The sequence below is a fragment of the Cervus canadensis genome, chromosome 16 (assembly GCF_019320065.1).
Source record: "Cervus canadensis isolate Bull #8, Minnesota chromosome 16, ASM1932006v1, whole genome shotgun sequence".
NCBI classification, from domain to species: domain Eukaryota; kingdom Metazoa; phylum Chordata; class Mammalia; order Artiodactyla; family Cervidae; genus Cervus; species Cervus canadensis.
Window position 1 is genome coordinate 22,761,962 of NC_057401.1, and position 17,337 is coordinate 22,779,298.

A 17,337-nucleotide genomic window follows, 5' to 3' on the forward strand; every position below is an offset into this window, starting at 1 on the left:
CACACCTAACCCACTCCAGTATTCTTGCCTGGAGAATCTCATGAACAGAGGAGCGCGCGCGCGCGCACAACACACAACACACATCACACACAACACACACACACAGCACACACACACACACCTAAAACCACACACACCCCCTAACCGCACACCACTACACACACAGTTCACGCTAAGCCACTCCAGTTAATTCTTGGGCTGGAGAATCTCATGAACAGAGGGCGCGCGCGCCACCACACCACACACCCCTAACCCACCCAGTATTCCTTGCCTGGAGAAATCTCATGAACAGAGGAGCGCCGGCGCGCCACCACACACACACACACACACACACCACCACCCACACCCCCTAACCGCACTCCAGTGGAGAATCTCATGGAACACCAGAGGAGCGCGCGGCGCCGCGCGCCACACACATCGCACCCACACACCACACACACACACACACACACACACACACACACACACACACACACACACACACACACACACACACACACACACACACACACACACACACCCCCTAACCCACTCCAGTATTCTTGCCTGGAGAATCTCATGAACAGAGGAGCACACACACACACACACACACCTAACCCACTCCAGTATTCTTGCTTGGAGAATCTCATGAACAGAGGAGCGCGCGCACACACACACACACACACACACACCACACACACACACACTAACCCACTCCAGAGGAGCGCGCGCACACACACACACACACACACACACACACACACACACACACACACACACCCCCTAACCCACTCCAGTATTCTTGCCTGGAGAATCTCATGAACAGAGGAGCACACACACACACACACACACACACACACACACCTAACCCACTCCAGTATTCTTGCTTGGAGAATCTCATGAACAGAGGAGCGCACACACACACACACACACACACACACACACACACACCTAACCCACTCCAGAGGAGCGCGCGCGCACACACACACACCTAACCCACTCCAGTATTCTTGCCTGGAGAATCTCATGAACAGAAGAGCGCGCGTGCGCGCACACACACACACACCCCTAACCCACTCCAGTATTCTTGCCTGGAGAATCTCATGAACAGAGGAGCGTGCGCGCGCGCGCACGCACGCACGCACAGCTACTGTTCATGGGGTCGCAAAGAGTTGGATATGACCGAGCGACTAACACACACACACACACACACACACACACACACTTCTTAAAATAAGCCAGCTCAAGTGTTTTCTCATCCATGTTTGGCAGATAAGTTACTACATCTACTCTTCTAATCAAAAAGGGATGATTCATGCTTTAATAAAAACAGCATGGCTTAGACAGGAACAGGACCAAGATTCTAATTTCAAACCTGTCATCAATCAAATGTGTAACCTAATATACTGATAACTTCTCTATGCCTTACTTCTTTTACAGCTGTAAAATGATGCCAAAGCTTGTTCTAGAGCTACAGTTTGTAATGAAGAAGCTGCTCTTAATTAAGATGTAAGAAATTAAGAGGAAAGAGTTATGATCTGTCATCTAGGTAAGGGTAAAAAAAAAATGTGAATTTAACTTACTTGAATATTTCAAGACTTTTTCACTTTTTTAAGACACACTATTATACTTTGTCTACTTTTAGCTACATGAAAATTGAGTGGTAGTGTCCTATCTACTTTTGATGGAAACATATTGTTGCCTTTATTATTAAATAACTCACAGGACGTTTATAAAGTGAAATTATATAGTCATTAAAAACTACACTTTCAAAGAATACTTGAAATTAACTTTAAAAAGCCAGAATGGAAAAAAAAAAAAAAAAAAAGCCAGAATGAGTGAGTCAGTGAATGTAAAGCATTTAACAAAACGCTAGGCATATGGTGAATGTTTAACAATTGATATTATAAATAGCATTGCTGTTATTACCAAAGCACTGTTAAACCTAACTTTGAACAAAAATATGAAAAAAGTGTATGAAAAAAAAGGGAGAACCCAAAGTGTTAACAGCTCGCTGTGTGGCTGTCTGTGAGATCACAACTGAGCTCCAATTTCCTTTGTATCTTTTGCAAAATTTGTTTTTTTCTTTATGACTATGAATTATTTTTACAAGATTTACCCAAGCCAGCATTTTAAATCTTTCTTCTATTTTAGATTTTAAACAGCTCTAAATGATGATCAGCCATGACATCTTCTAAAATAAAGATCAACACACAACAAAGAACTCTACTTGAACATAATTATCATAGAACACTTGCTTTTTGGACTTTAGAAAGCATTATCTTAATTTTGTTATGTCATTAATCACAAATGAGTTACCATGTGATATGTCTATAACAATAAAGTATACTACATTTGAATTAACAGCAGCGTCATGTTCTGACAGAGTTCTCTTACTTTCATTTTAAAATGTTCCAGGTGGAACATTACTGTACTTTTATATAAGGACAAATTCTTGGCTTACCAGAAAAAAACCAAGGGCCAATGCAGTCAATAACACATAAACCTTGCTATTTAGTCTACCCTAGCTAAATAAAGCTATTACAGTAATTGTATACTTACTCTCTACTACTCCTGGAATTGCTCTATAATGCTGAAACTGGTAGAAGGATTTTTCCAACATGTACTCAGGATTAATTTCTTCTACACGTAGTAAGTTCAAAACCATGTTGTAGGTCAAATGGAAAGCACTATTTAGAGGATCAGCTGAGCCCTAAGAGAAAAAAACATGTCAATGAATTTATTTTTCAAATTCACACAAACATTTTAACCTCAAACTGCTTAATAATTTAGTCTACATTAAAGAATACTATAGAAACATACTAAGTTCCTTCTTTTAAATGACCCACCCAAAGTTGTAAAACAGTAGCTTTTTGGGAAAGTGAAGGGGAGGGGAATCACTAAATAAGACAGTAGTAGTAGTTAATATACTACTGGCCAAATACATTTAGCTCTCTGCCTTCTAGGCACTTGACAGGATTACACATTTTGACCTCAGTGTGGAGGGCAAATCAGGTGTAGTGATATATCACTTCCTGGCCAAATATTTAATTGGTGGTGTGAAAAGCTGTATTTTCCCTGCTGGCACAGTGACTGCTAATATTCAAGACAGTGGTTTCTCTATCAGCTTGAATCCATAAACAATAATAAGCTGAGTCTCCTTTGTAAACCTGCAATGAACAGGTTAAGAGAAACAAACCTTTAAGTTACTGAGATTTAGGTTTGTTATAGTAGCATAACCTAGCCTATGTTGACAGAGCACACTAAATTTATTTCAGATAAAAATTAGCTATCTCTAAACTCTCGACTTCCTAGAATGACATAAAACCTTCTAGTGTTTACCCCAAATTTATAGGCCATTCTTTATCAACACTTTGATAATTCCTCTTTCTCTCCCTAACTGTAGCTATTACCAAAGAAGGGCTAGGCTAATGGCTAGGCAAAATAAAACATTTATCCCAACAGTGTGACCTTAACTTGCAAGATGATTTATATCCAAAATACTTTCTAAAGATGTAAACTTTTCTTATAATGTTTCTTTGGGAATACTATTTTCTAAATGCAAATACTTTCTAAGATTGAAAATGATTATGTAGTTGTACAGGAGAATGACCAACTTCTTGAAGATACAGGCTAGAATACTAAGAAGTGTCACAAAACATTCATATCCCTAAATGGCATAGCAAAATAGCAAATACTCTTAAGGTATTCAGGAACTTTTCAACTGCGATCCATAAGCCAGCCTTATTGCATTCAGAATTATAAATAAACACATACAGGATTTTATGACAAAGAGTAGAACTTTGAACAGCCTCAAATGATCATATTCCTTAATTCTTGAAAAATCAAGAGCCATTTACCATAGGGGGTCAGTAAGTCCCTAAAAACCTTAATTTGTATCCACTTTCCTGGAAATTAGAGCCAAAGAGAAATGTGGAATTATATGAAAACCACATTCTTGAGAAAGAGGAATGAAAGACAACTTCATCTACTTTGTAATTTTGCAAACAGACCAACTTTTTATTATTATTTTTCTTTTCTACTCTTACTACCTTTAAGAAATTTGATGCTTCAATATTATAAGAGCTTATTTCCAACCTCAAGCTCTTCTTTTATATTCCAGCTGTTGCAGAATACACCTATCTGAATTCTCTATTACATTAAACTCAACATAGCATTGCAACACTGTACCCAGTGACCCCAGGATAACCCCAACTTATACATGATATATTGGCATAATCATTAATAGTCCCTTATTTCACTGTTATAGTATTCTAATTTGGATACTAAAAAATATGGCTATACAGCATGCTCTCAGTATCCTCAGGTTCCCTATCTGAGGACTCAAAACTGTGGATTGAAAATACCTGGGAAAAAATTTGCAGAAAGTTGCAAAAAGCAAAACTTGAATGTGCCATGCAGCACCAACAACTATTTACATTGTATTTACAGCTATTTAAATAGCATTAACACTGTATTCCATACTATAACCTAGAGATGATTTAAAGAAAAGGATGTACGCAGGGTATATGCAAATACTATGTATGACATTTATAAGAGACATGAGCATCCTTGGATTTTGGTAGTCTAGTATGGGGGGGGGGAGGTCCTTGAAACGAATCCCCTGAGAATACCAAGGATGACTGTAAAATATATACAGTCATTAAATACACATAACAGAATACTACTCAGACTTAAGGAAGAAAATTTTGCAACAACACAGGTGAACTCTAAGAACATTATGCTAAATGAAATAAGCCTATCATGGAAAGATAAATCCTGCATACTTCCATTTATATGAGGTATCTAAAATAATCAAATTCATGGACTCAAAAGAGTAAAATGATAGTTGTCAGAGACTGAGAGGAGGAGTAATTGGAAAGTTACTGATTAAAGAGCACCAAGTTGCAGTGAAGTGAGATAAATAACCTTTAGAGATTTGCTATACAATAGTCAATAACAACATAATTTTACAAAATAATAGTTTATGAAGACAGTGGATCTCAAGCTAAGTGTCCTTTTCACAATAAAATTTAAACTCTTCCCTTTAATTAAAGAGAACAGAACTTTACACTTATAGAGTAACAAATCTAGAGCTGTCAAGTAAGTGGAATGAAAAAAATCTGTACTAAAGGAACCAAGAAGCTGTCATTAAGATACTTTCTTCTGACGCAATTATTTTCATACACAAAATATGAGGAAAGAAAGTGTTTATTATAGCCAACAAAACTTAAAGAAAAGACTAATACAGATTTTCAGTCTTGGCCATTTTCTGTACACAAAGAACTAGTTACATAGATCCTAAAAATGGGTTTCCAAGTGTTAATCTACAGAGTGAAGTAAGCCAGAAAGATAAAGACCAATACAGTATACTAACGCATATATATGGAATTTAAAAAGATGGTAACGATAACCCTATATGAAAAACAGAAAAAGAGACACAGATGTACAGAACAGACTTTTAGGCTCTGTGGGAGAAGGCGAGGGTGGGATGTTCAGAGAGAACAGCATTGAAACAAGTATACTATCAAGGGTGAAACAGATCACCAGCCCAGGTTGGATGCATGAGACAAGTGCTTAGGGCTGGTGCACTGGGAAGACCCAGAGGGACAGGATGGGGAGGGAGGTGGGAGGGGGGATCGGGATGGGGAACACATGTAAATCCATGGCTGATTCATGTCAATGTATGGCAAAAACCACTACAATACTGTAAAGTAATTAGCCTCCAACTAATAAGAATAAATGAAAAAAAAAAAAACTGAAAATAAGATACCATATGATCACTATGAATATGTACAGATAAGCCTTCCCTTCACTGATATAAAAACAAAAAGAAAAACAGACCTTAACCTATTTTTATTGCAGCATACCAGGCTTCTCACAACCTTATCTCAAATTCTCCAGGCAAATCCTAAGATACTGGCTTATGCATGTCTTTACATGTTTTGAAGCTTTAAGTAGCTAATCAGCTGGCAGTTAATTTTATATTTTTAATGCATTTAATTAAGTTTTTTACCTTACTGACAGCATTCTCTAGGGATATGCTTAATAATTCTTTACTACATGGAAAAGGAAAAGGAAAGCAATCAGGTCAAACTTCCTTGAGAAGCTCTTCAAAACAAAACAAGTATGTTAGACAATCCAAAACACAAATACTAAACAAACAAAATGAGCCGGTTAATTTGAAATAAAGCCTATATATTTAAATTTATTATTGGGATATTTACACACTCTCAATAGGATGAATTAGAATGGTAGATTATAGAATTAATTTGTTAAGCTATCTGGGCTTACAAAAATAGAAGAAGTTAACTGTGCAAAATACTGATATCATCTGCCCTACTTCCTGTTCTGACAGGTGAGGAGCAATCTGTGCAGTGGAGTGGGCAAATAGAGGTATCTTATATTTGGAGGGCAAAATAAACATTTCTGCCCTCTCTGCAGACCTCCATCCCCTCCATTGCATGACTTATTCTTTTCCTATTAGAACAGAAAGTAGGGTACAAAGAATCAGCAATTTGAGCAGGCACCCTCCTCTACCTTCTAAGCCCAGATAGTTTAGTAAATTAACTCATCTACTCAGAAAGTATTTGAACTGATGCAATTAATCTTGATGGAGTCATGAAGTATGTTTCTCAAATTCCTGGTGATGGCACAGAAGCTTAACTTGGTTACCTTAAGAAGCTGTTTTCCAATCGTTGGGCTCATCTTTTCATCTACCATAAGAATTACAATTCCTCTATCATCCATTCCCCTCCTTCCAGCACGACCAGACATCTGAATATATTCACCAGAGGAAATCTGAATGAACATAATCAAAGTTTAGGAGAAAATCTGGTAAAAAACATATTCTTAAGATTTTTCTTATCATGAAATACACAAGCACAAGCTATCCATTTGAAGAAAGGAAACAAGATTAAAAACATGAACTTTTAGGAAAGATTTATGTAAAAAGACAAAAAAGCAATACTTAAGAATAATGTTGCAAAATTTTAGCTCCATAATGATCAAATGGCTATAGGGAAATATTGGCTAATTAACTGGTGCAAAAAATATCTTTAAGCTAGATATTCTGGAAAATAGGAAAGTTTAAGAAAGCAAACAATGACCCAAAATCTACTAAATATCAATTCTGACTTGATCATAAGTTTTCTTAATTTCCAAATGGTATTAACACAAAAATTAACACACACATAAAGCACAATTTCTATTTTCTCAGTGTATATCCCTGGGGTCCAGAAGAGTCCCTTCGTCATTAAGCACCACCTAAGGGAGAAAGGTTAGAAGTATCCCACACGCAGTCTTTCAGGGTAAAACTGAACAAACTGAACACTGGGCAAAGTTTTATCTGTAAGCACACATACTCTTCTCCTGTGGAAAGGGTTCAGCATTTGAAGACTCTCAAAAAATGTTTGACTCAGGAAGGGTTATGAACTACTATGCCACTAGAAGGCATATTACTGATAGCATTAAAAACAAACCTAACAACCTGGGACCAACCTTAAAAGATTAGAAAAGAATATTTCAAAATGGCAGTCTGATAAATCTCAACAGGGCTCAAGGGCATTACATTTTGACATAATCTAAAATTATGCTCTTTAGATTTCGTAATTATGTTCCTGAATCATCAAGAAAAGGTCCCTTTTTAAAATTCAACTACCCTCATGACTCCATATCCCTGTCTGGGGTCCACTGGAGGCCAAGGAGTATGTAAAGTAACAAAAGACTTATTTATTTTCTTGTAGCATTAATTTTATTCAAAGAACTAACTACTTTTAAACTGATAAATTATAAAGAATTTAAAAATTTATATTAACTTAAAATATAAAACATGGAAGACTTTATCCACTTTACCATTAAAAATTGTATTCTACATGAATTAGTCTTCTTTCAATTTAAAAAGTCACAAGTTACATAAAGTTTTTGAATGTTATGTAAAAATTTTCAAAAAGAAATGGTATTGACTCTGTATACTTACATTTCTCTTGTTTAGCATCCAACACACTTCAAAACAAATCAAGAAAAATGCTTTGCCTTTAGAATTCTACCATGAGATTTTTCAGTATATTGGTGATTAGTAACTACTGCCAGATATTTCTTCAAGCAGAAAAAAATCATTAAGAACAAAAGGAATAGCTAATAATTTGCTCCAAATGCCACATTATATGAATTTTTGGTTTGCACTAAATACTCAAAACTAGAAATCTCCCTTTCTCCACCTGCTTTTCACTCTTCTGATGCTGCAGACTGCCTGGTAAATACCCATCTGCTGTTTGTGGCTCAGTTTTAGGATTGCCTTCTTTATGAAGTCTTTCCTGACCCCTTAATAAGTGACTTTTTTCTTGTGTTTTATTCTTCCTGTAGGTACTTCTCAGGGTCCATAAAATAACTTCCACCTGCACTAAGTCACTTCACAGTAGAAACTGGTTTGGTTTTGTGTTAAATTTAACATCCTCAACACTTACCATAGTTCTAGGCCCATAGTCTAGTAAGAAGGGGTTACTTGCCTCTGGATTAAGGATTTATTTTTATTCCGATTCACCATTTCACTCATGATCCCAACTTTTGCTTTAGAAAAGACATATGTGCAAACCTATTAAAAATCTCCATTTTAAATCTGAAGAGTAAAACAGTGAGCTACAACTGTAGCCACCAAAGCAGAGGTGCTTTAAATACACTTTAAGAAACAAAAAGTCTAGATGCATTTAAAATGCACTGCAACAGTCATGCTTCATGTGCACTCTTATCACCAACTCTTTCAGCAAAAGTAATTTTTGACTAAAAAACAGTGATAGAATCAATCTTAAAACTTAATCTTAATGAACTTATTAGCTCACATACAAGTTCTTAAGTATTTAGAACTGAAAATCTCGAAGACTACGTGAGCCAAAATCATCTTAGGTGATTAACGATTGAAGCTTCAAGTTACTTCAATATATGAATTATTTTACTTACCCATCGAAAATCCTTCCCATCAAATTTTCGGGCGTTTGTAAATAAAACAGTTCTAGCTGGCATGTTAATCCCCATAGCAAAAGTCTCAGTGGCAAATAAGGCCTAAATGAATGAATAATTATAAAATTAAATATATATTTTACACTGAAAAACTAGTCTCATATTCAAGTATAAATAAATCATTACTTTTTAAAATTAGTTGCTTGTGTGTGTGTGTGTGTTAGTTGCTCAGTTGTGTCCAACTCTTTGCAACTCCACAGACTGTAGCCCACCAGGCTCCTCTGTCCATGAAATTCTCCAGGCAAGAATATTGGAGTGGGTTGCCATTTCCTTCTCCATTAGTTGCTAATGAAACTCTACAAAAACAAGACATGCTACTCCAGGTATACTTCTGTATTTTATACTCAAATTATTAAATGTACATAAAATTATATACATTATTATAAATTTATATTATATTTAATGTCCCTTATATCCCCCAAATTTTTAATTCAGGGAAAACAGTTTTTCTTTAATTCCAGAGGTGGTAACTTGGAAAGACTATTAACGGCCTAATGGACAAGGCATTATTAGGCTGTAGAATATTTTTCCAAACATATTGAGATTTCCTGGCTTCTTCCTTGATTCAGTGGTTTTAGAGCCACCTTCAAAATCGGCAGCACTTTTAGTTCACATTTAAGACTTTACCAACAAGAAGCACACAAATGTATGTGTAGAAATTAAGGTATGTGTACAAATTAAGTCACTGAAGTACTATTAAATAATCTAAATTGTCATCAATAGGTAATGAGGTAAAAAAAACTTTGTCATCAACTCAAAAGAATACTATTCAATTGTTAAAAAGAATGAAGAGCAATGCATATGACAAAATTGAATAATATAGGTAATATAATCACTTTTGTTTAAAAACTAAATCAAGTATTATTTGTATGTATCCTGGTAGATATTTCTGTGAAGTGAAGGGCAATGTGGGTCTTTAATGTTTTACTTTATGTACAGTTACTCTATTTGACTTCTACACTATACTTAAAAGATTCTTTAAAATGGACCTAAACAAAATATGCATTCTATGTAAGAACATCAACAGGGCCTTACCAGGACCCAGGTATAAACAGTGACCAAGTTTTTATCTAAAATACTTCAAGTATGGTCTTTTTAGGGTGAGTAAATTTCTTTTAAATATCCTATTTAGTACTAAAGTTCTCATGAAAAATCTCTAATTTGAGTTTTAAACATAAAATAATTTGAGTCATATAAAGGTTTATGACAACATTTTGGAGTTGTTTTCCATTTTCAATAGTCTGTTACTGGGTACAGGTATTGACATAATACTAAATATTAAATTAGACTCTCTTCAGTTTAAATGAGAACATCCTAAATAGTTCTTTTAGAAGTCTAACCAGCAATTCTCCTTGTTTTCTCTAAACGAGTCTTTTCAACCTTTATAAAGTAAGGAGTTCACTTACAGAATCAACTCTAGGTGTGATAATTAAACAACACCTGGAAAATTCTACACTGTATTCAGTAATGATACCATTTCTTACTTTAAAACTAGGAAAAGAGGGACTTATCTGGTGGTAGGTACAGTGGCTAAGACTCTAGATCCAACATGCCATAACCAAGAGTTCACTTGCTGCAACTAAAAGACCCTGCATGCCACAGCCAAAGTTCCCTCATGTGGCAACTAAGATCCAGTGCAGCCAAATCAATAAAGACTAGAAAATAAAACAAATGACTTCTACATATAGTCCAAAATTTATGAAGCATAATCCTGCACACAAAAATCAAGTTCATCACCCAAGTCATTCCATTCAACTTACTTAAAAACAACAACAATTAAAAAAACAAAGTTTCCTATGAACAGTGTTCTTGGTAATTTTCAAATTGCCCACAAAACACAATTTTAGGGCATAATAAATAAAAATAAAATCATACCTTTATTAATCCTTCAGAAAAGAGAATTTCTATAGTTTCTTTCAATATAGGAAGTAAACCACCATGGTGAATACCAATCCCCCGTTTCAAGAGAGGAAGTACATTTTCAACCTACAATTGGATTAAATTATATTTTTTAAAAGATGTGAGGAAAAGAACTTTTCAAATGTGAAACTAACCAAGCAAAGGAAAGTAAGTAATCAAGAAAGAATCCTGTTAAAAGAAACAATATACAACTTTTTCAGAAAAAAGCAAAAACCAAACCCATATTCCCAGATTATTAAATACAAAATACAATGTAATTCTGTCACAGCTTTAACATGAATACATTTTAAATAAACTTTATAAATGTTTTGCTTCCTCATTCAAATTTTCCAGCATCACTTCATCTCCTCCAAAAAAATTAATGGTTATTAAATGCCAAAGTTTGCATCTGTGCAAAATAAACAAAAAATACTGGCCAACTCAAACCAAAAGGGAATAAATAACTATAAAGCATATTTAATATAAATATTTGATTGTTAGTCCAACTCTTTCACAACCACATGGACTGCAGTCCACCAGACTTCACCATCCATGGGATTTTTCAGGCAAGAATACTTGAGTGGGTTGCCATTTTCTTCTCAAGGGGCTCCTCCTGACTGTGCGTGTATTGTTAAGCTGCTTCAGTTGTATCCAACTCTTTGCAACCCCATGGACTGTAACCCGCCAGGCTCCCCTGTCCATGAGATTTTCTAGGCAAGAATACTTGAGTGGGTTGCCATTTTCTTCTCAAGGGGCTCCTCCTGACTGTGTGTGTATTGTTAAGCTGCTTCAGTCCTATCTGACTCTGCGACCCCATGGACTGTAACCTGCCAGGCTCCTCTGTCCATGGGATTTTCTAGGCAAGAATACTGGAGTGGGTTGCCATGCTCTCCTCCTGGGGGATCTTCCCAACCCAGGGATCAAACCCACATCTCTTATGTCTCCTGCATTGGCAGGCAGGCTCTTTACCACTAGCACCTGTACTTTATCTTAAAACAAATAAATTTACTCAAGAGGTCTAACTTATTAACACTATTAAATGCTATTAAATTTTCTTATTAGCACAGACTTCACAGGCTAGCGTGACTCATCAGTGAAGGCTGAGGTGGCACACACATGTGCCTCAAGATACCCAAGCCCTTTTCAGACAAGGACTGTTGGCCACTCCACAAAGGCATTACTTGTCATGCAGTCCTTCCCCAAGGAAACAGACAACACACTTCACAGAGGTCTCTGTTATCAATATTCTATATTCCTAACTAATAATAAATCCAAAGGGGCTCTTCTCTCAAAATAAAACCAAAAAAAGAAGTGTGCTAGAATGACAAGGATAGACATGGCTCAGCCCTTAGATACTATTAACTCAGCTGGAAAGAAAAAATCACAGTAAGATTTTGTAAGTTAAATGCTATTTTAAATACCAAGAAACATGCAATGCAGTCTTACGTAATGACCACACAAATCAAAGTAATCATTTGTAGGCAGAGTATGACCTTCCAATTTTTCTTTTCACAAAATAAAACTTTCACACAGTATTAGGTTGGACTAAAAAATTAGTTCTCAGGATTGGATGCACATTAGAATAAGAGTTTCTGAAAGATTCTAATAATCAGGGCACACCAGATAATTAAATCAGAAACTCTGGAGTGGCAACGAGGCATGAATATATTGTAGAACTCCTACGGCAATTCTTACAGGCAAAAGAAAAAACCACTTTAATTAATTAAAGAAAAGCAGAAATCAAATTTTTCACTAAACATGATTTTCATTAGGTGTACTTTATTGTGTCTGGTAGCCTTAAGAATTAAGAAACTGACTGACTTAAAATTAGCATTTAAAAATTTTGTAGTATTAGGAACAGAAGCAGTAATTTCCAGATCATGCTAGCTTTCAGAGAAAAGTTCCTTCAAGGCAGCAAATCTTTCCTTCTGTCACCTTCTTAGAAGTTCAAAACAAAAATTAAGGTATCATTTCAGTGCACAATGCAACATATTTACTGCAGTGTGCAAACAGTGCAATATATAATATAGTAACAAAACCATGAACTACAAAGTGAATATATACCATCTGTTAATATCCATACTCTACTTAATGACATTAAACACACCTGAGGGAGCTTTTTGTCTTCATCAGATAAGCAGTCAATTGCATTACTGAAAACTTCTTCAACCATCTTCTTTTCTTCATCTAGGAGAGAATTCAAGGGTATATAAATATCTAAGTGAGTTGGTGATACCAAATTTCACACACTGCAAAGAACAGAGTCAAGAAGAGTAAAAGTAATGACTCAGGATTTAAGACAGAAGGGAAAGCACATCAAATTTACCACATAATTAAATAAAATTCACTGCCTTTAAAGACAGATCTAGCAGCTAGTCCACGAATAAAAGTGCTTTCTTATAAAAGCAGTAACAGTAACTACACTAGCTATCTACGTGCAATATTTAAGTGAAAAAATTGCAGGACATGGGGATTATTATTACTCACTATTGAGGAAAGTGAGACATACAGAAAATAATGAGCATTGATATTAACTGTTAGATCAACAATTTCAAAACCTATACTCTTAACCATTTATACTGCCTTCTCTACAGTGACTATTAAGTTAACAGCCAAAAAATATTTGTTGACTTAATCAATACAAAACCCTGCAACATTAAGCACATGCAGCCCTGGTAGTGATTAGAAAACATTTCTAAGTAGAGCAACTGACTCAGTAAAAAAGAAAAAAATATTGGCTTTAGGTGGGCATATGGGTTATCTGCCATGTTATTTTTACCCATGGATAAGTAAAAATTAGCTTTAAAATGCAGGGGATTGGGACTTCCCTAGTGGTCCAGTGGTTAAGAATCCACTCAGTGAACTAAGAGCCAACGTGCTACGGAGCAACTAAGCCTGTGCGTCCCAACTACTGAAGCTCGAATGCCTAGAGCCCGTGACCCACAGCAAGAGGAGCAACTGCAGTGAGAAGCCTGCACACTCCAACTACAGAGTAGCCCCTGCTCACTACAGCTAGAGAAAAGTCCATGTGCAGGAAAGAAGATCGAGTGCAGCCAGTGTTTAAAAATACATGGGATTAGTTCTATGCCTTGATAGAGAAAACAAGAGAACGGAAATCTGATTTTGGATGACTGAAAATATTATTTACTTCTCACTGTATAGGATTAGATATGTAAAAGCCTGAAGTAAAAGACAACTGGGTTGGTATTCAGCCTGCACAAATTTTTGCCTAGGATATACTACTATCTAGCTGTGTGATGTTTCAGTAGTTACATTTACAGTTAATATGTGGGAATAATAAGTTGATTTGCTACAAGTTTTTCTACTTTTTTCAAAAATTATGCCACAGCTGGTAGAGGGGCAGATCTTCCTAGTTTGGATTTCCAGAAGAATGAAACATAACAGAGGATAGTCTGACCAAGAGACTAACCTTAAGTAATCAGATAGAAAACCATAATAACCAAAGAGCTATGGCAATAAAGTATAAGAAGGTAGGAGTCTAATACTTCTTAGTAGGGTTCTTTGGATTTCATGTAGAACAAATATTTTATATATAGATATATACTTATCTTCCAATAAAAGACAGAAGAAAGGAAAAGAAATAGTAAATCGAGCCTTAAAGCTTTTACAAATGTGATAGAATTACTGCTGTAACTGTAAGGTGAACTGTAAATCTTAGCAATACACAATTGCTGTCTTACCAGAAATATATTTACATTCACTTCCACATGGCATTAAAGCAATACTGAAATTATACAGTACTACAGTACCTGTGTTGAAATCTAATTTGGTCATTTGAAGTGCATAAGCTTCACAATCTTTCTTACTAAAACTGAAAATAATTACAGGTTGAAAATTTCTTTCCATAATCATCTTCACAATTTTAAATACGTTTGATGGACCTGCAAAAAAAGTACATAAACTATACTGAAAAATTAACTCAAAATGGACCACAGACTTAATTGTAAAACTACAAAACTTATATATATGTAGGAGTAAATCTTCATGATGTTGGGTAAGGCAAAGTATTCTTAAAATATGACAGCAAAAGCACAAGCAACAAAAGAAAAAAAATCAGATAACCAGATTTCATCAAAACTTGAAACTTTTGTACTTCAACATACACCAGCAATGAAGATACCCTTAACTTACAGAATGGGAGAAAATATTTACAAATCAGATATCTGATAAAGGTCTAGTATCCAGAATATATAAAGAATCCTTACTATTCAACAACAAAAAGAAAGTCTAATTTTTGAATGCACCGAAAATTTGGATATTTGTCATAAAATCATAAAATGGATTATTTGACAATAAAAAGGAATGACATATTGATATATGCAATAACATGGATAAACTTGAAAAAAAAAAAAAGCTAACTGAAGGAAGTCAGATGCAAAAGACCACAAATATCATGATTCCATTTATATGAAATGTCTACAACAGGAAAACAGAAATAGAAACTAGATTAGTGATTACCCAAGGTTGAGGGGTAGAGAAGAGGTTGGGAGAAAATAAAGAATGACCATGAATGAGTATGGGGCTTCTTTCTGAGTTAATGAAAATGTTCTAGAATTACAAAGTAGTTGCACAACTTTGTGACTATACTAAAACCCACTTAATTGCACCCTTAAAAAATGGTGACTTCAACAGTATGTGAATTGTATTTCAATAAAGTTGACTGTGGTGACAGCAGCATAATTCTGTGACTATACTAATAACCACTGAATTGCATACTTTAACAGGTCAATTGTATAATGAACTATCTCTCAACAAATGTATATAGACATAAATTTTTACTCATTCAATTTTATCACATACTACCTAGATGTCTACATAGCTTCCAGAGGGGGGAAAATTTTTTTTTTTTAAATGTACTTTGAAAATACAATTTCCATCTAAAATTCTCAAAAACAAAGTTCCAAGTTACCTTTTGTTCCTCCTTTTCGCCCCTTCTGATCTCCTTTTGCCAAATCACCAGCATCTCGAAGTACTTGCATTGCAGTATTAAAATTATCTTCTCTGAAGTCACCCTAGCATCACAAATATTTTTCTATATAACTTCATTAATACTTAATCATAATCCAAACTTCTTTTTACCTCAAAACAAAGCTTCCTCAAATAATAAATAATTTAATAATAAAACTAGAAAAAGCAAAACCATAAGATACCTGAAACATGTACAGAGCCCCTTATTTTCAAGGAATTTAAAAATACTGGAAAAGGAGGGGAATCTAACTCATGCATTTAAAAAATATGAGTCTTAAATACAATTTTTGAAATAAAAATACATATACAAAGAAAACCAACAATAACTTTGGACTATAAAACTAGGGAAAAAAAAACAGATCTCTGCTCTTCTTCCCTAGCTTAAAGAAAAGTGGGTATAAGCAGTTATGTGATATTAAAGATATAAGAATTATAATTACTCCCTTACATTTTCATCAACCACAAGGTGCAGGCCATCTCCCCCGGCTGGAAAAATATAGTGCTGTAATGGAGTAGGCCGATAATCTGTGTAAATTACGTGACAAGGCTGTAAAAACAAAGAAAATTAAAATCAAGGACAAATACATGATTGGAGTTTCCATAATGATTTCATACTTCAGACCTATGATAACGTAATTAAGGAAGACTTCTATTTTTCTGTAGCAGTAGTATGGCAACACAGAATGCACTGAGGTAAAACGGGAGTTCTCAACCCCACAGAGACTTTTTACAGCTTTACTAAAACAGTAGGTTGATCTATCTCTTCCAGAAGATTCACTGAGATTCTATCCTACAGGAGCAACATGGGTGTTACAAAAATACCACTAGAGAGCTAATAAATGGATAAAAATAAATTTGTGAACCTTCTGGTATAAAGGAAAAATAAGGGCAGAAAAATAAAACAAGAATACATGAACAAATGCTTGTTATAAGGTCCTTTAATGCTCCTAAAATTGGACTAGAAAAGCAAAAAGGAAACGCAGTCAATAAAAAGCCTGCGCTTACATGAGAAAAATCAAACCACACTCTCAAGAAGTGAAGTCAAAGTTGCTCAGTCCTGTCCACTCTTTGTGACCCCATAGACTATAGTCCATGGAATTCTCCAGGCCAGAATACTGGAGTGGGTATCGTTTCCCTTCTCCAGGAGATCTTCCCAAACCAGGGATCAAACCCAGGTCTCCTGCATTGCAGGCAGATTTTTTACCAGCTGAGCCACAAGAGAAGCCCACTCTCTCAAGAATACCCAGCTTTTTTTCTGGTACCAAGGTCTTAGAGGAAATTTTCTACCATGTACTCACGGCTCCCTGGATGAGCAGATGCAGTAGTTTACAAACCTGGCAAATCATCAGGATCAATTTGGGAGCTCCTAAAAGTTAAAAACTTCATGACCCAAGATCCTCCTCTCAAGAGATTTTGATGTACTGGGTTTGAGTTGGACTCAGAAATTCACATGTA

At 35.3% G+C, this 17,337-nt stretch overlaps 1 protein-coding gene across 1 annotated transcript in view; it reads right to left on the reverse strand.

Moving 5' to 3' along the window:
• Positions 1-17,337, reverse strand: part of MTREX (Mtr4 exosome RNA helicase) — a 94,019-nt gene that overhangs the window by 45,927 nt on the left and 30,755 nt on the right. The window contains exons 9-16 of the mRNA XM_043488650.1: positions 16,331-16,429; positions 15,824-15,926; positions 14,664-14,795; positions 13,001-13,080; positions 10,870-10,980; positions 8,935-9,036; positions 6,655-6,780; positions 2,542-2,692 (exon numbers count right to left, since the gene is read on the reverse strand). Of these exons, the coding sequence (XP_043344585.1) occupies positions 2,542-2,692; positions 6,655-6,780; positions 8,935-9,036; positions 10,870-10,980; positions 13,001-13,080; positions 14,664-14,795; positions 15,824-15,926; positions 16,331-16,429 (904 nt within the window). The remainder of the gene's footprint in view (positions 1-2,541; positions 2,693-6,654; positions 6,781-8,934; positions 9,037-10,869; positions 10,981-13,000; positions 13,081-14,663; positions 14,796-15,823; positions 15,927-16,330; positions 16,430-17,337) is intronic.